The 20,759-nt window shown below is 30.0% G+C and overlaps 5 protein-coding genes across 5 annotated transcripts; all 5 read left to right on the forward strand.

The window, feature by feature from the left end:
- The first annotated feature begins 400 nt into the window (after positions 1-400).
- Positions 401-7,442, forward strand: LOC135127814 (caspase-1-like). The gene is made up of 7 exons (XM_064054445.1): positions 401-609; positions 672-801; positions 862-969; positions 1,023-1,290; positions 6,449-6,708; positions 6,756-6,931; positions 7,054-7,442. The coding sequence occupies exons 1-7, from the start codon at positions 553-555 to the stop codon at positions 7,432-7,434; spliced, it is 1,380 nt and encodes a 459-aa protein (XP_063910515.1). The 5' UTR covers positions 401-552; the 3' UTR covers positions 7,435-7,442.
- Positions 2,240-3,765, forward strand: LOC135127815 (caspase-1-like). The gene is made up of 4 exons (XM_064054446.1): positions 2,240-2,348; positions 2,633-2,892; positions 2,940-3,115; positions 3,207-3,765. The coding sequence occupies exons 1-4, from the start codon at positions 2,305-2,307 to the stop codon at positions 3,585-3,587; spliced, it is 861 nt and encodes a 286-aa protein (XP_063910516.1). The 5' UTR covers positions 2,240-2,304; the 3' UTR covers positions 3,588-3,765.
- Positions 7,443-8,806: 1,364 nt separating the features above from the next.
- LOC135127816 (uncharacterized) lies at positions 8,807-9,754 on the forward strand. Its single transcript, XM_064054447.1, has 4 exons — positions 8,807-8,941; positions 8,999-9,128; positions 9,184-9,291; positions 9,342-9,754. Exons 1-4 carry the CDS (start codon positions 8,885-8,887, stop codon positions 9,626-9,628), a joined length of 582 nt encoding a protein of 193 aa, XP_063910517.1. The 5' UTR covers positions 8,807-8,884; the 3' UTR covers positions 9,629-9,754.
- A 7,251-nt stretch (positions 9,755-17,005) lies between these two features.
- LOC135128343 (uncharacterized) lies at positions 17,006-18,004 on the forward strand. The gene is made up of 5 exons (XM_064055254.1): positions 17,006-17,136; positions 17,198-17,327; positions 17,386-17,493; positions 17,548-17,843; positions 17,898-18,004. Exons 1-4 carry the CDS (start codon positions 17,080-17,082, stop codon positions 17,838-17,840), a joined length of 588 nt encoding a protein of 195 aa, XP_063911324.1. The 5' UTR covers positions 17,006-17,079; the 3' UTR covers positions 17,841-17,843; positions 17,898-18,004.
- A 1,126-nt stretch (positions 18,005-19,130) lies between these two features.
- On the forward strand, positions 19,131-20,378 carry LOC135128344 (caspase-1-like). Its single transcript, XM_064055255.1, has 4 exons — positions 19,131-19,303; positions 19,374-19,633; positions 19,686-19,861; positions 19,988-20,378. The coding sequence occupies exons 1-4, from the start codon at positions 19,260-19,262 to the stop codon at positions 20,360-20,362; spliced, it is 855 nt and encodes a 284-aa protein (XP_063911325.1). The 5' UTR covers positions 19,131-19,259; the 3' UTR covers positions 20,363-20,378.
- The last annotated feature ends 381 nt before the right edge of the window (positions 20,379-20,759 follow it).

Raw genomic sequence — 20,759 nt, forward strand, 5'->3', positions numbered from 1 at the left:
ACTTAGAGCAGAGAAACAAATGATTTAAAAACAGAAGCGATTACGAATTCTCACAGTTCATCACGTCATTGTTGTAATCGCAATTAATTTATAATAATCCTGTAATTAAATTTTGTCACTGGATATCAATTTTTTTTGGGTAGGATGACTAAAGTTATTTATTTCGGACAATATTAAATTGACGTATAGCGATAATCACCTTATATAACAGAAAGAATCTTCGACAAATATTTCAAAAATTATACTTCCTAAGTTCTTAAGAACAACTCAAATTAACAATTGAGTTGTTCTGCAATGTCACTAATCTGTATTGATTTAATTCTCCCCACTTATGACGTCATTGCATATCTCTAATCACAATGATTAATAGTACTTGTCCTTAAATTTTGTTACGGGATGTGATTTTATTTCGCTAAGGACACTTAATGTTAATTATTATGGGGAACATCAAATTGACGTATAGTGATAATTAGCTTTTCAGTTATATAAGTACAGAAACAAATTCAATTAGGTACACATATAGTCAGACAAGTTTAAGTACTCCTTTACAACATGACGGCGAAAGTAGGAGATAATAAATTAAGAAAACTTGCTGCCTGTGTTGGAATCGTAAGTTTTAAAATCAACATTCGTAATCATTTTATTGCCAATGTTATCCTTATTCTTTGCAGATCCAAAGTGTGACATGGATCGTTATGTCTATGATATGTATAATATTATACTATTCGCCCGTTATATCGAATAATTATTCCAGTTACATGGAGTTAATACAACTTACAATTTATGGGTACTTCCTATACAGTGAGTTAATTTAATCCGGAACTATAACAAATAATATTTAACATAAATTAAATGTTGCAGCTAGTGAAGAAGTGTTTCCCAATCAAACCTTCACCGGTACTGTTTTCAACGTCTTCATGTGGTTTTATGTACTTTTGGATGTGCTTTGGTTAATTGTATCTATTTACCGTAAGAAAAACAAAGGATACAATTAAGTGAAAAAATTACGTGTTATTTTTCAGTGTTGTTCAAGAATACTCCAAGAGCGTTAAAAGCCTGGAGCCATTGTACCTTACTGGTATCTTTATGGGACTTTATAACTTTTGTTATACTGGGTGCAGACTATAACAAGTGCTTGGATTATGCTGAAACAACTTTTAATCAAGTAGTATTTCAAGAAGTGTGTGCGAATGCTATCTTACCAGTTTTCATCATAGCAGCGAAAGGATTTACGTTGTGGATATTTAATATTGCACTAGGTGTTATCCTGGAAAGAAAAAGTAGGCAACTGTGATTGGCAAAAATTGATCATTTTGATAATGTGGTTGTAAGTGTGAAAATCTCAAATAGTTAAATAAATTAATTACGAATATACCTCTTTATAAAACATTTTTGTATAATTTTTGGATATTCTTAGTGGAGGTGATTGGTTACCTTCCACATTAACCCCAGACTCTCCACTTTTTGTTTCCTGGTATTGTTTGTGTTTTTGTTTCCTGGTATTGTTTGTATTGTGCGATTTTTATCTATTCTGATCTTGTTAAGAGGTAATAAAATAACAATCAGATGCGCTGAGTTCTGTTCAAATATGAGTTTGAACTACATTTCGTTATCTAGATTAATAGTGAATTATACAATATTATCTTCTTTTCAAGTGCAGGAACTCAATGAGTGTTTTAAAACGAAAGAAAATATTAAATTTTATCTAGTTAATGAAAATATCTGCTGTTTTTAAATTGATTCGAAATATTGTCAAATGATAAGCTAACATATAATTGTAAAAAATTGAGTTTTATTTCACGTAAATAACGAATTCCGTTAGATTTTTCGTTTTGTGTAATTTTCACGTATTTGCATTTCAGCAGCTGTCACTTTCTGATAATAATAAATTGGTGAGTCATCTCTGAATTAATAATAAACAATGGACGAGTGACTCCTGTTTTGAGAGGATGATATGTTTTACACCACGTTACTCAAGACTTTATCTTTCGTTTTAAGAGCTTTTTAATTATAACGAGAATGAAAATGTTTTTCAAGAGTTATGAATTATACATATATACGATTATTATTTTCGTTTATAGCGGTCTTTGCGAAAATCAATATTTAAATAGTGATTAACAAAGCCAGATAGTATAAAAATGAATAAATATTCAGAAGTCATAGAAACTCCTCACCATTTATCTAATCATCACTCAATGAAAAAACTTGTATGCAGAGTCAACAATGATAAGAAATTTGATTAATATATAGGTTGGAAACAGTTAAGTGTGCTTTATTATCAAATTGTAGCAAAAAACGGTTCAGATGGGTAGTGACAGTTCCAATACAGATTTTCTTAACATCTTTAAGTAAGTAGCAGTTTATAGCTTTATATATTACACGTTTATAACAAAAACAGAAAGTACATTTTGGGGTAAAAAACGATATTTAATATACACTCATAAAGCAATAAATATGATAGTGAATCAGAAATATGAATCAATATGGACGAAATTACACAATAAAAAAATATATCGATAAATCAACATTCTGATAATAAAAACAAAAATTGAAGACAATACCACTGACATCATCAAACAAACACCAAAAAATAATCTGATTTTTTTAATTTCTCCATTATTTGAATCGTCAGATCTCAAAAGCCAAAACCAGAAGAAAACCATGACCAACTGTCGCCTTCGCCCTACGCTGATACCTACAAAATGGACCACTCAAAAAGAGGCATCGCCGTTATTTTCAACCACGTCAACTTTTCTCACCCCGAGTGTTCAAAAAGAAACGGATCCGACAAAGACAGAGACGACTTAGTAGATATGTTTCATAATTTGAACTTTGATGTTTTGGTGCACAATGACCTAACAGCTCATGATATCGCCCGTGTACTGATCACAGGTACAAAATGTCGTCATTTAGATATAAATAATTGTTGTTTTTTATAGTATCTGGGATGGATCATACTGATTCCGATTGTCTTGCTGTAGTAGTAATGAGTCATGGAGATAATGGCAAGCTTTATGCAAGGGACCGGGAGTACCCCACTAGGACTATTTGGAAATATTTTACTGCAAGCAATTGTCCCACGCTTGCAGGCAAACCTAAATTATTTTTTGTACAGGTAAGAAGGTAAAATTTGAACCGGCGTATTCACCAAAATTGGAAATTGTAATATACTGCGTTTAGAAGTGGAATTATGTCAGTGTTTTTAGGCCTGTAGAGGAACTGGTTTACATTCTGCTGCAACCCTTCAGTACAAAACTGGTGGAGTAGAAGAAGACAGTTCTTCGGATGACGCTTATTATTCCATTCCAGTAATGGCTGACATTCTGGTGATGTATTCCACTGTTGAAGGTTTCTATTCTTGGAGAGATCCCGGCAAAGGAGGATATTTTATTCAGTCTTTAGTGAAACAGATGAAACTATACCACAAAACTAAAGATCTGTTGACTATTTTAACTTTTGTTAATCGTGAAGTCGCTGTTGATTTTACTTCATATGAACCAGGCTTGCCTGAATACTGTGGGCAGAAACAAATGTGTTCTATTGTTAGTATGTTGACGAGACTGGTGTATTTTAATAAAAGGATTTGAAACTGTTAGGCTAGATGTTATACTTCGCTATTAACTACAGTTTATTATTTATATATTTACTGTAATTTATTATAAGAAAAAATATTGAGAAAAGTGGTAAACAAGGCGCTATTTATTGTTAAAAAGGATTTTGTAAACGATCTTGAGTGGTGTTATCGTAATTAAATAATAATTATTACTATGGTTTTAATTAATTTTTTGCAGCCTTCATAGAGGAAATACAATAATTTTACGTTTTCTCCCACTTTCATGACCTCTACAGGACGAAAAAATAGGTCTCCCGTTTCCGTCTGTCTGCCGTCACGGATATATGTATATTAGACAGATAATCTCCGAAAGTACTGGGTCGATTGTTGTGAAATTTTGTATTTATATTAGGAATATCATGTAGATGGTAAAACGCTAAGCAAAATTTCTCTAATCATCCCCACCACTCATGCTATGACTTCACTTCAAAATTGTACTTCATACCAAATGGGTTTTAAATTGTATAAAATAACATAGTCCTAAACATGTAGTTTATGACTCCGAATTAAGTTTTTACCCGAAACGTCCAGATTTTTGGAAAAAAATCAAAATTATAAATCAACATTTTGCAATTTAATTTGGAAACTGCAAAACCGAATACCTTGCATATGGTTTACAGTTATAATAAGCATGATACATTTTTAATCAAAATATATTTACTTATCCCCTCCAAAAAATTGATGACGTCACCTCAAAAGTTTGGCGAATAAGTTCTATCTAAAATATACAAAATATGATGAGTCTGTACTTGTGATTTATCATTCCATTCATATTTTTTGGATTTGCATATACAGGACTACTCAAAAAAATTAATGAATGCGTGAAGTTATTTAATTGATTTTAAAGTTATCATAAGCATGTAAAATTTTTGATCAAAATGTATTTGCTCATCCACCCTAAAAAATTGATGACGTCATCCCAAAATTTTACTGAAAAAGTCAATACTTGTGATTTATCACTGCATTAATATTTTTTAGATTTGCTTATACGGGGTGTCTGAAAAAAATAATGACTGAGTCAATTATTTTATTGATTAAATCAAGAATTGCAAAACTGAATACGTAATCTTGACGTTTTGACAAAATTTATATGCATTGGTGCTCTTAGAAAGGAACAACAGATCCGAAAGTATTGTTACGTTTAACGGGTGATTGAAATCCGGGGTTGGTAAAACTCAACAATTTACTTCTTAATATCTCGAATTACACGACTAACTATTGCAAACATTATATACAAATTAACTTCATGGTCAAGTTGAATGAATTAGTTCACGCGCTGGACTCGACTTCTTCTGAATTCGATTGAATAATAATCCTCATTCCCGACGGTGGCCTCTATTTAAACTCGTATTTCCTTCTAGACGTCGGGCATTCCTGATCTTTCAGGATTGTCCTTCGCGACTTTCGCTTCCGGGCTTTTCTGCTGTAGCTATCCGCCGCTTCGAGACTGATGACTCACCACCCATCAATGCCGGCCATGTGTCTTTAGAAAGCTCGGGAACCCATAGGCGTCGTACTGGGGCGGCGTATGGGTTTATTATTTTTATTATTTATTTATTTTTTATAGTCTCTGTTGATTTCGTAACAGTATTTTGCTGGCGTATTTTGCAGAAGAAGTAGAAAAAAAGGAAATTTCAACTTTGTTGGCAACATATTCAAAGTTTAAGTTCACGTTAAATATAAATAACCAAATTGACATTTCAAAAAACCCAAATCTGCTTGCTTATCTAAAAAAATTAAATATTGGCTATAGGCCAAAAAATCACGAGTATGATCGAAAGAGGAAATTGATAAATTTAATAATTATTTGACATAATAAATTCATTTAATAAATATAATAGGCTGTAAACATAAATTAACTCAATCTATTTATTTTATCTTCATTTTAAGCTTTTGTCATAAAAGTCTTTTGGGAAGTCTCAAACATTCAATGTCCCTAACTTGGCCTCAAAAACAAAAACAAAAATTATCTGTGGGTTGAGGGCTGATGTTGAGTGATGTAAAAATACAAAATTAGTTAAATTACTCTTCGAAAACTTGTTTATTAGTTTTATAAGTTAAGTAATTTGTAGGTTTTGGACTATGAATTTTCATTGGCAACTGTCAATCTGTAACGCGTATCGGACTTCAACACCAAGTTTGAGATTTCGAGATTGAATTCCCTAGATTTAATTAAAAAAAAACAATTATTAATTAACCGTATAGTTAAATTACTGCCAGAACAACCTTAATTTGGCTATTAAAAGTAACTATGTAGACTTTGTTTGAGCATTTGAATAATAAATCTAGTGAGCGATCTCTGTTGAATTCTATATTGTCTTTGCCATTTCTGTTGAAACACCACCTGTTGATTTTGCTTAAAATTTAGCAATTGGTGACAGCTTTCGGTTGATTGACAACGGCTTTTAGTTAGAAAATTGTCTGAATATGAACGTTGCCAAATTTACAATTAACAAGTGGTGTTTCAATAGAAATGGCAAAGAGTTTATGTACTTATTACAGGTTAATAATGTAAAATGACAGAAAAACGAGTTGTCCTATTTGTCACCTTCTAAAAAGTTAACAATAGTTTCATTATAATGATTGTGGATAAACGATATTTGATATATAGTCATAAAGCAATAAATATGATAGTGAATTTATATCAATCAGAAATATGAATCAATATGAACGAAATTACACAATAAAAAAATATATCGATAAATCAACATTCTGATAATAAAAACAAAAATTCAAGACAATACCACTGACATCATCAAACAAAAACTAAACATTGACACTATTTTGTTCAAAAAATATAATTCTTTTTAATTTCTCCATTATTTGAATCGTCAGATCTCAAAAGTCAAAACCAGAAGAAAGCCATGACCAACTGTCGCCTTCGCCCTACGCTGATACCTACAAAATGGACCATTCAAAAAGAGGCATCGCCGTTATTTTCAACCACGTCGACTTTTCTCACCCCGAGTGTTCAAGAAGAGAAGGATCCGACAAAGACAGAGACGACTTAGTAGAGATGTTTCATGATTTGAACTTTAATGTTTCGGTGCACAATGACCTAACAGCTCATGATATCGCCAGCGAACTGATCAAAGGTACAAAATGTCGTCATTTAGATAGGAATAATCGTTGCTTTTTGTAGTATCTAGGATGGACCACACTGATTCCGATTGCCTTGCTATAGTAGTAATGAGTCATGGAAATAATGGCAAGCTTTATGCAAGAGACCGGGAATACCCCACTAGGACTATTTGGGAATATTTTACTGCAAACAATTGTCCCACGCTTGCAGGCAAACCTAAATTATTGTTTGTACAGGTAAGATTAGATAGCATTGTTTATTTAGTGATTTGCAAATGTTCAAATAGAGGAAAATAAATTTGAACCGGCGCATCCACCAAATTTGGAAATCGTAAGTAGAATTACGTCAGTGTTTTTAGGCCTGTAGAGGAAGTTGTCTACATTCTGCTGCAACTCTTCACTACCAAACTGGTGGAGTAGAAGAAGACAGTTCTTCGGTTGACGCTTATTATTCCATACCAGTAATGGCTGACATTCTGGTGATGTATTCAACTGTTGAAGGTTACTATTCTTATAGAGATCCCGGCAAAGGAGCATATTTTATTAAATCTCTAGTGAAAGAGATGAAACAATACCACAAAACTAAAGATCTGTTGACTATTTTGACTTTTGTTAATCGTGAAGTAGCTGTAGATTTTACCTCATATGAACCAGGCTCGCCTGAACAGTGTGGGCATAAACAAATATGTTCTATTGTTAGTATGTTGACCAGACTGGTGTATTTTAATAAAAGGATTTGAAACTGTTAGGCTAAATGCTCGCTATTATGAGATTAAAAGTAAATTAGTAATTTTTTATATTTATTACAATTTTTTAATTATATATTTACTACAATTTATTATAAGAAAAAATAATGGTCGAAGAAATACAGTACAACTTGTCAAATTTTATTATTTTTTATGGCAACCATTATAATCTAAAATAAAAATATATATGTATTTAATGTTTGAGTAAAGGTAAAGAAACGTGCTAACCGTTTGTTACAAGTGAGTTTTTCTGTTACAAAATTTTGTGTTGATATCATCCACATTTTTACAACGACGCATGTATCAGTTTCGATAGATGCATTGTAATACTAATATCAAGCTGTAGATGTGAGAGTAAAATATAGAAACTAAACTAAAAGATGTTTTCTACGAACTGCAATAACCGGATCACAATGCCGACGGTCCAGACATTTTTATTGTTCTGACTTCCGCTTACTGAATAAAACACTACATTTTATTTTGTTTTTCGATGTTGTAATTCACATTTGGTTAATTATAACTTTTCTAGATCTAGGGGAGGCTCAACATCTCACAAAACTAAAGATCTCGTCATCCCTAACCACAGCCTTATCTAAGGGTTATGAAATGTCGAGAAAATATGAAAGTATCAAATTGCTCGACGGACTCCACTACTGTACGTCCTTACGTTATCCTCGATAAGAAAAACAACTTGAAGGTGTTTATATTTATACATGGAAGAATGTCATGCAGAAATTAGTTTGATTTTAATTAGTTCGTGCCCTCAAAATAGAGGATCAAAGTTACTAAGTAGTGAGCTAGAATCATAAGTATAGACTACTACTACTTATAGATCGAAAAAGTTCTCAACTGATGTAAACAAATACAGAAACTGTTTTCTATAACTAAATTGGAGAACCATTTTAGTAGTGTTGTTGTGGTACCGAACACAGGTCTTCAATCGACACAATATGGACAATATTGGTACTGCCGAAAACGAAACAATTAATTGACTATTTATATTATTCCAATAAAAATACTGGTTATCTGATCTTAGAGCAATACACCACTACTGATCAAAATGGTAAAAGAACATAATATAATAGGAAAATAAAACTTGATCTGTTTATCTTTTAGTAATCCGGAAGAAAGTTCTTGAGAAAAACGCAAATCGACAATTGAATTGGTTTGTGGTATCGGTATCGATGTAATCCTCTCACCTTATCACGTCATTGTTGTATCTCCAATCCAAATAGTTTACTCAAGCTGTACTTAAATTTTGATACTAGACGTTATTCGATTTCGCTAAAAACATTTGACGTCAGTTATTACGAAGAACATTTAGTTGACGTAGAGCGACCATCAGATTTTAGCTATATAAAGTACAGCAACAATTTTCGTTACACATACCTACATACAGTAAAGCAAATTTAAGTACTCATTAAAGTTACAGTGAGAATCAAACATGACCGTACAACAAAGTGATAGTAAATTGCGAAAACTTGCTGCCGGTGTTGGATTCGTAAGTGTCAAAATTAACAATTTTATTACTAAATAACATAATTTTTTCTATGTGCAGGTTCAAAGTTTTGCATGGATTATTATGTCTATGATGTGTATAGTATTCTATTATTCACCTGACCTGCCTACTACTCCTTCCAGTTACATGGGTACAGTAGGAGCACTAATTTATGGCATGTTCCTATACAGTAAGTTAACTTGCTCGAAGGTATGAAACCAGCCAATATAAACCAAAATTTGCAGATGATGTAGAACAGTTTCCTAATCAAACGTTTACTGGTACTATTTTCAACGTCTTCGTGTGGTTTTATCTACTTTTGGATGTGTTTTGGTTGTTTGTGTCTATTCACTGTAAGAGAAAAAACGATATAATTAAGTGAAAATTACATATTATTTTTTAGTATTCCGGACGAACACTCCAAAAGCACTAAGAGCTTGGGGTCATTGTACATTATTGATATCATTGCTGGACTTTATAACTTTTGTTATATTGGGTGCAGACTATAACAAATGCCTGGATTTTGCTCAAAACTTTACTTTAATTGACGAGACATATGTATTGGCATTGCAACAAATATGTGCGAACAGTATCTTACCACCTTTCATCATAGCAGCGAAAGGATTTACGTTGTGGGTATTTAATATTGCACTGGGTATTATCCTGGACAGAAAAAGTAGGCAACTGTGAATGGTAAAAATTAATAATTTTGAGGGCTCCTAAAGAAAAGGATATTTTATAATTCCTCAAAGACTGAAAATCTCATATTTAAATTATGTAATTTATTTAAATAAATAAAGTATAACTTGTTACAAACAGTTTTTTTTTTTCTGAAAGATTCTTACATATATCATAACTTTCGAATGAAGATGTCATCAAACCGCTAACAAATTTTGAAATTGGTTGATAACATTTATCGTCAATGAACTTTTTTTGTTTTTAATTTGTCGAACAGCATTTCCTAGACTTAGTTATCAGTTTTACGTGGTTTATTGTTATTTAATGATTTGCTTTGTTTGCACGATAAAAATCAGTTCTTTTCAGAACTGCTCTATGAGTTTTGTTATTTATGACTTTTTTACCAAGAATGGCTTTTTCAGAACAAAAAAATTCAGTTATCTTACTACTAACTGGGTTATGTATGGAAGAATTAATTTTATTAAAATGTAGGTAGAAATCCAGTTGATTCCGGTTTTATATTTTGATGGTTTCAAAATTGTTGCTGTAATGGACAACGCTCCGTATCAGTCTATTCTATTAAAAGTAATTGGGAAAATGTTAAAATGTAGCATTCATTTCCAACCAAACAATACAAAAAAAGTTATAGAAATAGTTAATATAATCTCATCGAGTGAAAGCATTGAGCCTTTGCGAACGATATTACAATAAACATATTAATAGGGTGACTGACGGTAAAGTATTAACCTATAGGTGGAAGCAAATCTATGGGAAACTTCAGTGTCCAAGGCATACCACAAATAATTATAAATTTAACTGAAGTGATTTTGATTATTCAGATGAGGAACCACATGTGGAAGTCATGGAAATTGAAGACAACAATAATTTAATTTTACATTCGTTTTTTTGTTATTAATAATATTTTGCTCCTTTAATTTCATTTCTTGGTTTGCGTACGTGTTTTTTGTATCTGTAAACTCCCCTGAGAAATCTTCCTGTTAAACACGTTTGTAATGACAGCTTTCAAAACCGCTAACATCGTAATTTTAAAAATAAATTTCACTACCTACTCGATCATATGTTAGTAAATTTGTAACCTCCCTGAGACACGAAAAAGTTGAGTTTGTGGCGGCACAATAATAGGTCGGTAAGCGAAGAAAGATAAGCCGCTCTGTAGTCTAGTGGTCAGGGTACGCGCCCGGCAAGCGGGAAACGTGTGGTTCGGTTCCCACCGGGGCAGCAACATTTTTCTTCGCTTACCTATAAGTTTATTCATACCAAAAGAAGTAGAAAAATCATGATTAAAAAAATACAATTTAAAGTTACTTACGTAAGTACTGCATGTGACACATATACTTCAAATCCGGAATTACATTTTTTTGTATTGATTTAAGATCGCACCTTATCACTTCATTGTTCTAGCTCTATAATTTTTCAAGACTGAAAATCTCATATTTTTGTTGTTTAACATATTTAAATAAATAAATAAATAAATTGTAATTTCGTACAACTGATTTTTTTGAAACATTACATAATTTTCTCAAGACGTTACCACATTAAAAAAAAATTAACGCTGATAGATAAAGTGGAATCTCGGTGAAAATTCAATTATGCTCTACAGATTTTAGAAAAAAAGTGATAAGCCGTCCTTGAGATAATCAATAATAGGTTGATTCATAAGTGCGGATGAGTCACTAAGCGTGCGATCCCTCGATCTCTCATTAATTATTATTATTATTAGAGAGAAAAATTGTACTGTTAAGTAGCATACATTAAATTATTTTCGACTATACCGAGTGTTTTGTTTTTGAGACATAATACACAACTTAGTTTTTTAAATAGCCTTTAAAACTATTGTTTATTTTTGGAATTCCGATGCGACGTTGCCACGTTGTTCCAATTTTGTTGACTTTTTAAGCAAAATCGCAATAATGTTATTTAAAGCACTTAACCTATTATAAATATAATAATAATTTATTTATTATATCTATGTTAAGATTTTAAATATGACCCCACATGGAATTTGTTAAATCGCGTCAATCGATTATCGTATATAGGTAGGTATTACCTTCTACTTCAATTACAGAAATTCAATTATTTTTATCAAAGGCCGCTACAAATAATTGTACTTTCTTAAATTTATCTCCTCTATTTTTTGTTTAAGTTAATTTTAAATTAAAAAAAAATGTCTGTAATTTTTTTCAAAAATCGATACAAATATTCGAACAACTTCAGGAAATATAAATGGTGCACTTCCATTTCTCAATTTGTCGATTTTTCGACTTTCCGATCTTTTGATGTTTAGATTTCGCGATTTTTCAATTTTTCCATTTCGATTTCTCGATTTCTTACTTTGTCGATAATTCATCTTTTGGATTTTTCTATTTACCAATTTTTCAACGTTTAAGTTTTGGGATTTATATATTTAAATTTTTCGATTTCTCAATTTCTTGATTAATGGATTCACCTTTTAGATTTTTCGTCTTTCCGATTTCTTAATTTCTGGAATTTTAAATTTTCAATGTTTAAGTTTTGGAATTTTTCAATATTTATTTCAATTTGTAAATTTTTGGATTTTTTCACTTTCTGTTTTTTTTATTTTTTACTTATTCCATTTTTCAAAATTTTGCGAGTTTTTAAATCTTACATTTTTCAACACATATTTAAAAATAAAGATGCTAGGAGCCCCTAAGATTCTGTAAAGTTCTTTCCAAATAAAGAACTCCGCGGATCTTCCCTCGCCTCTGACATAAAAATAGTACATGTTTAACTTCAATTGTTTATGTTTATATATCGAAAGAATCCGACAATTAAGCACGCAGCAAATTGTCTCCTCAAAAGAGAGGAAGCGATTAAAATTATTCATTAAGTTACAATGCAGCAAAACGTTCAGAATATTATTTTAGGTAAGTCGATGTTATTATGACAATATTTATTTTATCATTATTAAATATATACGCACACAACATTATTGTGTTCTAAAATTTTCGAGCCCTGGCGTCGTCCACAAACAAGTGCTCGTATATTTGTATAAAATGTGTTGATCTAAAAACGAGAAGGCTAAAAATCGAAAGAAAATCGTTAAATCGAAAATTAAAGAATCGAAATATGGAAAAACTGAAAAATTAATTCCGAAAATTAGAAAAATCGAAAAACGAGAGGGCAAAAATTTGAAAGATTAAGAAATCGAAACAATAAAAAAGTGAAAAATCTAAAATAAAAAAATTCGAAAAATTGAAAATTTTAAAAATTAAAACACTTCAACAAATCGAAAGATCAAAAAACTCAAAAATCGAAAAATGTAAGATTAAAAAAGTGGCAATATTTTGAAAAATTGATTAAGTAAAAAATCAAAAACACGAAAAGTCAAAAAATCGAAAAATTTAAAAGCTGAAGTAAGTTCACTTTTATCATATTAGAATTTTTAAAAATTATACAGTTTTTTGGTTTTACGATTTTTATTTTGCAATTTTTTAATTTAACAGTATTGCGATTTGCAAGTTTTTGAGTTTGCAATTTTAAGTTTTCCAAAATTTTGATTTACCTACATTTAATTTTTTCAATTTGTTAATTTACAATTTTTCGATTTCACAGTTAGCTCGATTTGTCAATTTCTAGATCATTTATTCAGTTTTTGGATTTTCCAGTTTCTCAATTTTTAATATTTCGGTTTTCAAATTTTCCATTTGTGAATTTGGTTTTCTTCAATTTTTCCGATTTTTGGTTTTCTAGTTTTCAATCTTCAATTTTCCTGTTTTAGATTTTTTGGAATTTCTTATTTTTTGGTTTTGTAATTTCTGATCTCCCAGATACTTCAATTTTGGGCTTCCTCAATTTTTCAATTTGTATATATTTTGATTTTTCCCTATTTCAGTTAACCGAGTTTTCAATTTTTATTTTAGGTTTTACATTTTTCAAATACTCAATTTTTTAATGTTTTATTTTCCCAGATTCTAATTTTTCGTTTAATTCAAAAATAAATTTATTAAAACTGAAATTTTCACGATCTTACAGTGTTTGGATTTTTCAATTTTTATATTTAAATTTTTCTTAACTAATTAATTTTTAATTGCTTTAGCCACGTTTATTTACATCGTGTTGACTGAGGATTTTCCAATACCACCCATTTTCGAAGTTTTAAAAATTATACAGATTTTGGTTTTACCATTTTTCTATTTTTCGATATTTATTTTGCAATTTTTTAATTGTACAATATTTCAATTTGCAAGTTTTTGAGTTTGCAATTTTAAGTTTTTCAAAATTTTGATTTATCGACATCGACAGTTAGCTCGATTTGTCAATTTCTGGATCATGTATTCAGTTTTTGCATTTTACAGTTTCTCGATTATTAATATTTCGATTTTCAAATTTTCCATTTGTGAATTTTGTTTCTTCAATTTTTCGACCTTACAGTTTTCCGATTTGGGGTTTTCTAGTGTTCAATCTTAAATTTTCCTATTTAACATTTTTGGAATTTCTTATTTATATATTTTTTGATTATGTAATTTCCAGTCTGCCAGATTTTTGATTTGCGATTTTTTGGATATTTCAATTTTGCCCTTCCTGAATTTTTCAATTTGTAGATATTTTAATTTTTCCTTATTTTAATTAATCGGGTTTTCAATTTTTAATTTAGTTTTTAAATTTTTCAAAAACTCAATTTTTTAATGTTTTATTTTCCCAAATTCTAATTTTTAATTTAATTCAAAAGGAACAAATTTTTTAAAAGTGAAATTTTCACGATTTTACAGTTTTTTGGTTTTTCAATTTTTATGTTTAAATTTTTCTTAACTAATTAATTTTTAATCGCTTTCACATTTACATCCTGTTGACTGAAGATTTTGCAATACCACCCATTTTCGAATTTTTGAAAATTATACGGTTTTTTGGTTTTACCATTTTTCTATTTTTCGATTTTTATTTTGCAATTTTTTAATTGTACAATATTTCGATTTGCAAGTTTTTGAGTTTGCAATTTTAAGTTTTTCAAAATTTTGATTTATCAACATTTGATTTTTGTCAATTTTTTAATTTACAATTTTTCGATTTTACAGTTAGCTCGACTTGTCAATTTCTAGATCATTTATTCAGTTTTTGAATTTTCTAGTTTCTCGATTTTTAATATTTCGATTTTCAAATTTTCCATTTGTGGATTTTGTTTCTTCAATTTTCCGACTTTACAGTTTTCCGATTTGGGGTTTTCTAGTGTTCAATCTTAAATTTTCCTATTTAACATTTTTTGGAATTTCTTAATTATATATTTTTTGGCTTTGTAATTTGCAGTCTGCCAGATTTTTGATTTGCAGTTTTTTGGATATTTCAATTAATCGGGTTTTCGATTTTTAATTTAGTTTTTAAATTTTTCAAATACTCAATTTTTTAATGTTTTATTTTCCCAAATTCCAATTTTTAATTTAATTCAAAAAGAACAAATTTTTTAAAACTGAAATTTTCACGCTTTTACGGTTTTTTGGTTTTCAATTTTTTTGTTTAAATTTTGCTTAACGAATTAATTTTTAATCGCTTTCACAGTGTTTTCCGATTTTCCGATTTTTGTTAGATTTTTCAATTTTTCGAATTTATTTTAAGTTTTTCAAAGTTTCTACTTACCAACTCTTGAATTTTTCAATTTTTTGATTTTATAGTTACTTAGATTTTTAACTTTTTCGATTTACAATTTTTCACTTTCAAGTTTTCTAGTTTTCCAAGTTTCGAATTTTTAGATTTTCGATCTTGGAAATTTTTATTCCTTCAGTTTTTCGATCTACAGTTTTTAGTTTCTTGTATGTTCCGATTTTTTAAGTTTTTGATTTTTTGTTTGTAGATATTTTAATTTTCCTTTATTTGAATGAAATGATAATTCAAATCTACAGTTTTTTTGATTTTCAATTTTTAATCATTTCAAATTTTAGCTTTTAAACAATCAAGATCTCATCTTTGTATTTTTAAATTTTGGACAAAAAGAACAAGTTTATTCAAACTGAAATTTTGAAAAATTGTAAAGCAAGAATTTTTTCACTCACTCTTGTATTTTTGACGCGTTTTTTCGAAAAATCCAAAATGAAAAATCGAAAAATTGGAAATCTAACAACTGATAAAACGAAAAAATTAAATATCGAAACATTGAGAAATAATAGAAAAAAGCAATCTAAAAGAAGAAGCAACGAAATATTGAAGAACTGAAAAACCAAAAATTCGAAAAATTAAAAAAGCAAAATTTTAAATTTGAAATTTCAAATAAATTGCAACACGAGAAAATGAAGACCCAAAAATTCAAAAATAGAAAAATTGTGAAATCTAGAAATTGCAAATGTCAAAGATGAAGTAACGAAAAACTAAACAATCGAAAAATTAAACTGGAAACTAAAAAAATGGCAAATCAAAATATTGCAGACAGGAAAAATTAAAAATCGAGGAACGGAAAATTCAAAACACTGAAAAAACAAAAAATTGTAAAAATTCGAAAGTTGAAAACTCAAAAAGTTGCTAATCAAAAAAAGGAGTTGTTGAAAAATTCGAAGACAGCTTACATTTTAAACGATATCTGTTTTGCGTACACTGCAGAGACAAGATTCGAGTCCGTCTCTGTGTGCTGTGTTGAAGGGCACTGTTTAATTATGGGGACAGCGAAATACCTCACCTGCCTCATACACCAAGCCGCCCCTGTTTACACCACCCTTAAATGACTTGGAAGAATTAGGGAATAGGATAACACACAAAATTAATTAAATTAATAACAATACAAGTGTTCTAAAAAATCTGGCTAGGTTGTGTTTACAAGAAGGGACTTTCCACTTCCAGCATTTGTTTGTTGTAATTTAAAGTTGAATTTATTTAATAATTCAACATGGAATTGTTCGACTGAAATATTTTTTATTACTTTATGAAACAAAAATTTGCCTAGGGAACAGTTGCAATGAAGAGGTTCTTCGAAAAAACATCATGATTTTAATAATAATAATAATAATATAGATTTATTGACTAACAGAACAAAAGTTCCAAAAGAGACAAAAATTATACAAAAAAAGAAAGAAAAATAATATTAAAACAAAAAAACTTGATTTCAAAAATATAATTAAAAGTTACTTGCATACGTTATTTCTGTAACTAATGCATATGTCATATGCACTTCTCATCCGGAAAAAAGTCCTTAAGGAAAACGCAAATCGACAATTAAATTGTTTTATAATATTTGTATTGATGTAAACTGGCACCTTAGCACGTCATTGTTCTATCTCTAGTCGCATTATAGATTATAAATCCGTGCATACTTCAGTTTTGTCACTACACGTTATTTTATTCCACTAAAATCATTGAACGTCAATTATTACGAACAACATTTAATTGACGTAAGGCGATCACCGGCATTTTAGCTATATAAAGTAGAGCAACAATTATTGTCTTTACACACATAGTAAATCAAATTTAAGTACTCATTTAAAGTTACAGTGAGAATTACCATCATGACCGTACAACAAAGTGGTAGTAAATTAAGAAAACTGGGTGCCGGTCTTGGAATCGTAAGTTTTAAAATTAACATTCACAACATTTTAATATTAATACGATTCTTACTTTTTGCAGTTTCAAAGTTTGACATGGATTGTTTTGTCCATGATATGTATAATACTCTACTACTCACCTCATCTATCCACTCTTTCTGATAGTTACATGGAGACAATAGGAAAACTAATTTATGCAATGTTCTTATACAGTAAGCTGACTTAATCCGAAAGTAAGACACTAACTAAATATAAACTAAAATGTTGTAGCTAGTCAAGAAGTGTTTCCTAATCAAACGTTCTCTGGTAATGTGTTCAACGCCTTCATGTGGTTGTATATTCTTTTAGATTTGGTTTGGCTGGTTGCGTGCATTTATCGTAAGAAAGAAAATAATACAATTATTTTAAAATTACATTCATATTGTTTTTTAGTATTGTGCAAGAACACTCTAAAAGCAGCAAAAGTTTGGAGTTATTGTACATTAATCATATCGTTTCTGGACTTTATAACTTTTGTTATACTGGGTGCAGACTATAACAAGTGCATGGATTATGCTCAAGACTTTTCTTTAATTGGGGAAACATATGTATTGGCAATCCAACAAGCATGTGCGAACAGCATCTTACCACCTTTCATCATAGCAGCGAAAGGATTTACCTTGTGGGTTTTTAATATTGGTATTGCAGTGGCTGTCATCCTGGACACAAAAAGTTGGCAACGCTGAACGGTAAAATTTTGTAATATTTATAAAATGATTGTTATTGTATTATGGTTTTTACAGGCAACTGAGGACTCCAAAGAAAAGAATATTCTTAATTCTCAAAGAGAAAAAATCTCACATTTTGTTGTTTAATATATTTAAATAAATAAATTATAATTTGTTACAAACGGATTTTTTTTCATTACATAATTTTTTCAAGATATTATCACATATTGAAAAAATTTTAACGTTGGTAGATAAAGTGGAATCTCAGTGAAAACACAATGGTGCTCCAAAGATTTAAAAAACAATTGATAAACCATTCTTGAGATAATAAAAGTCAGTTCATAAGTATAAGGTGAGTCATCAATAATAAGCGTGCCATCTTCGATCTCTCGCACAACTTAGTAAGTTATTTTTGAAATTCAGATACAATGTTGTCACGTTGTTTCAATTTTCTTAAATTGTATTAGAAAATCGCAATTATAAATATATAATTTACTATCAAGTAAGAATTTAAATATGACGAAAAATCTACACTTAATTTTGTTAGATAAAAAACATGAGAGCCCATATGGAGTTTGGTAAATTAGGCTAGTCGATTATCGTAAACATTATCTTATACTTCACATACAGAGATTGAACCAGTTTTATTAAGTGTCGATACAACGAATTGTACTTTAAATTTATCTCGAGCTAAAACGTTGTATATTATAAAATAATATTAAATAATAATAATAAAAATCAAAAGCGCGGTTGTAATGTCAAAATTTTAAACGAAATAAATATATTTGTTTTTTTTTTTTTTTAAAAATCGGTACATATGATCTATTTTAACAAGTTGTGTATGTAGTTATGTGCAATAAAAATATATTTGGAGCAAGCCTGGGAATTATTATTTGCCGTTTATTTACAACAGGGTAATTATTTTCGGAGACTGTGTAGGCCACCGAATATATTTTAGAGCATGAATGGTTTCATCATAGCTATCTTAAATGCATCAGTGCAGTATTTATTTTATTTTATCACAAGCAGTCTAATAATAGTAAATTTGTAATGAATTTTTAAATGATTCTTGTTTGTCAAGCTCACATGATTTGTACTACATAATTCAAAACTTTATCACTCAAGAGCTCTTGCTACATGTCATCATCTGGAAATAAAACTACTTACACAAGACTTACGTTTTAGATATACCTACTGATTATTCTTTTGTTTATCTCCATATTTGGAAAAACCAATATTCAACAAAGCCAGATAGTATAAATAGCAATAATCGGACCTCGCTGATGGTAAACTCCCATTTATATCTAATCATATACTTCACATAGAAAAACATGTATTTAAAGTCAGTACTGATACAAATTTGGTTACATATATAATAGAAGCTGAAAAGTGTTAAGTGTGTATTGTTTTTTAGAACTGTAACAAAAAACCGTTAAGATGTCTAGTGATAGTTCCAGCATAGATATTCCTGACAACTTTAGGTACGCAGCAATTTACTTTTTCTCTTTTAGTTGTAGTTCTTTTTAAATGCTTCATTATTTAAATCGCCAGGTATGGAAACCAAAATCAAATTGAAAGCTACGACCCACTGGCACCTGCTCCATATGCTGATACCTACAAAATGAACCACTTGAAAAGAGGCACTGCTATTATTTTCAACCACGTCAACTTTGACATATCTGAGGACGCAAAGAGAGAGGGATCCGACAAAGACAGAGATGATTTAATCAAGATGTTTCAGATTTTGGATTTTAATGTTTTGAAGCACAACGATCTAACAGTTCGGGAAATCAAAAAAGTGCTAGTGACAGGTATAAAGTAAATATCCTAGTTTAGCTTGAAATGGTTATCGTTGTTTTATAGTATCTACAATGGATCATACTGATTCTGACTGCCTCGTCGTAGTAGTACTGAGTCATGGAGAAAATGGCACATTGCATGCAAGAGATGGGGAATATCCTACTAACATTATTTGGAAATATTTTACACCAAGCTATTGCCCTACACTGGCAGGCAAACCTAAATTATTCTTCATCCAGGTAAGATTAGATAACATTGTTGATGTATATATTTAAAAACGGTGGAGTCATTATGTCAGAGTTTAAGAGAAAAAGATAAAAATAAGACAATCTTGGTTAAAGATCTAAACATTAAAACGTTTTCAGGCCTGCAGAGGAAGTAAACTACACAACTCTGTAACCATTCCTTACAAAACCAACAGAACAGAAGAAGACAGTTCTTCTGCTGACGGATATTATTCTATACCAGTAATGGCCGACATTCTGGTAATGTATTCCACTGTTGAAGGTTACTATTCTTGGAGAAATCCCGACAAGGGAGGATATTTTATTCAGTCCCTAGTGAAACAAATCAAACTACATCACAGAACTAGAGATCTGTTGACGATTCTCACTTTTGTCAACCGTGAAGTCGCTATAGATTTCACCTCACATCAACCAACCTTGCCTGAATACAGCGGGAAGAAACAAATGTGCTCTATTGTTAGTATGTTGACGAGGCTACTGTATTTTGTTGAATAAAGTTGATAATTTCTTATGACGAGTTAAAACATTATTAATCGTTTTGTAATAAAAATATGGATAAATCATAGCGTAGACGCATTATCTTGCACTTCAGATAAGATTTATCTAGCAAAATTTTTGAGATGACGTCAGTTTTTAAAGGAATAACCAAATACAAATAAGATAAAGTTTTAAATTTTCTTGAACGATTTTGACTGTTTTTTTCCAAAATCTAGATGGCCAGAGTGAAAAGTAAGCAAGGTATAGTGTCCGAAATACTACAAGGTTGTAGTGGGATGTTATAATTCCTTTTGCGCGGCTGGTTACCGGCGCAATCCTAGCGTCATAAATCAAGGATTTGTTTCAATATCTTGCCACCTCAATATTTACTGCTGGGCAATCTGCTTAAATAGTT

This window comes from Zophobas morio, unplaced genomic scaffold (assembly GCF_036711695.1).
Source record: "Zophobas morio isolate AGI-343-1 ecotype UQ-CSIRO unplaced genomic scaffold, CSIRO_AGI_Zmor_V1 ptg000012l, whole genome shotgun sequence".
In the NCBI taxonomy this organism is placed as follows: Eukaryota; Metazoa; Arthropoda; class Insecta; order Coleoptera; family Tenebrionidae; genus Zophobas; species Zophobas morio.

What these genes read in the sequence shown, in the direction of transcription:
- LOC135127814 (XM_064054445.1), top strand. Translation starts at nt 553, where the DNA reads ATGACGGCGAAAGTAGGAGATAATAAATTAAGAAAACTTGCTGCCTGT. An exon ending in GAAAGAAAAAGTAGGCAACT is followed by an intron (nt 1,291 to 6,448) that starts GTGATTGGCAAA and finishes TTGAATCGTCAG; the next exon opens with ATCTCAAAAGTCAAAACCAG. An exon ending in CTAAATTATTGTTTGTACAG is followed by an intron (nt 6,932 to 7,053) that starts GTAAGATTAGAT and finishes CAGTGTTTTTAG; the next exon opens with GCCTGTAGAGGAAGTTGTCT.
- LOC135127815 (XM_064054446.1), top strand. Translation starts at nt 2,305, where the DNA reads ATGGGTAGTGACAGTTCCAATACAGATTTTCTTAACATCTTTAA. An exon ending in GATTTTCTTAACATCTTTAA is followed by an intron (nt 2,349 to 2,632) that starts GTAAGTAGCAGT and finishes TTGAATCGTCAG; the next exon opens with ATCTCAAAAGCCAAAACCAG. An exon ending in CGCCCGTGTACTGATCACAG is followed by an intron (nt 2,893 to 2,939) that starts GTACAAAATGTC and finishes TGTTTTTTATAG; the next exon opens with TATCTGGGATGGATCATACT.
- LOC135127816 (XM_064054447.1), top strand. Translation starts at nt 8,885, where the DNA reads ATGACCGTACAACAAAGTGATAGTAAATTGCGAAAACTTGCTGCCGGT. An exon ending in TTATGGCATGTTCCTATACA is followed by an intron (nt 9,129 to 9,183) that starts GTAAGTTAACTT and finishes CAAAATTTGCAG; the next exon opens with ATGATGTAGAACAGTTTCCT. An exon ending in GTTGTTTGTGTCTATTCACT is followed by an intron (nt 9,292 to 9,341) that starts GTAAGAGAAAAA and finishes ATTATTTTTTAG; the next exon opens with TATTCCGGACGAACACTCCA.
- LOC135128343 (XM_064055254.1), top strand. Translation starts at nt 17,080, where the DNA reads ATGACCGTACAACAAAGTGGTAGTAAATTAAGAAAACTGGGTGCCGGT. An exon ending in TGGGTGCCGGTCTTGGAATC is followed by an intron (nt 17,137 to 17,197) that starts GTAAGTTTTAAA and finishes TACTTTTTGCAG; the next exon opens with TTTCAAAGTTTGACATGGAT. An exon ending in GCTGGTTGCGTGCATTTATC is followed by an intron (nt 17,494 to 17,547) that starts GTAAGAAAGAAA and finishes ATTGTTTTTTAG; the next exon opens with TATTGTGCAAGAACACTCTA.
- LOC135128344 (XM_064055255.1), top strand. Translation starts at nt 19,260, where the DNA reads ATGTCTAGTGATAGTTCCAGCATAGATATTCCTGACAACTTTAG. An exon ending in GATATTCCTGACAACTTTAG is followed by an intron (nt 19,304 to 19,373) that starts GTACGCAGCAAT and finishes TTAAATCGCCAG; the next exon opens with GTATGGAAACCAAAATCAAA. An exon ending in CAAAAAAGTGCTAGTGACAG is followed by an intron (nt 19,634 to 19,685) that starts GTATAAAGTAAA and finishes GTTGTTTTATAG; the next exon opens with TATCTACAATGGATCATACT.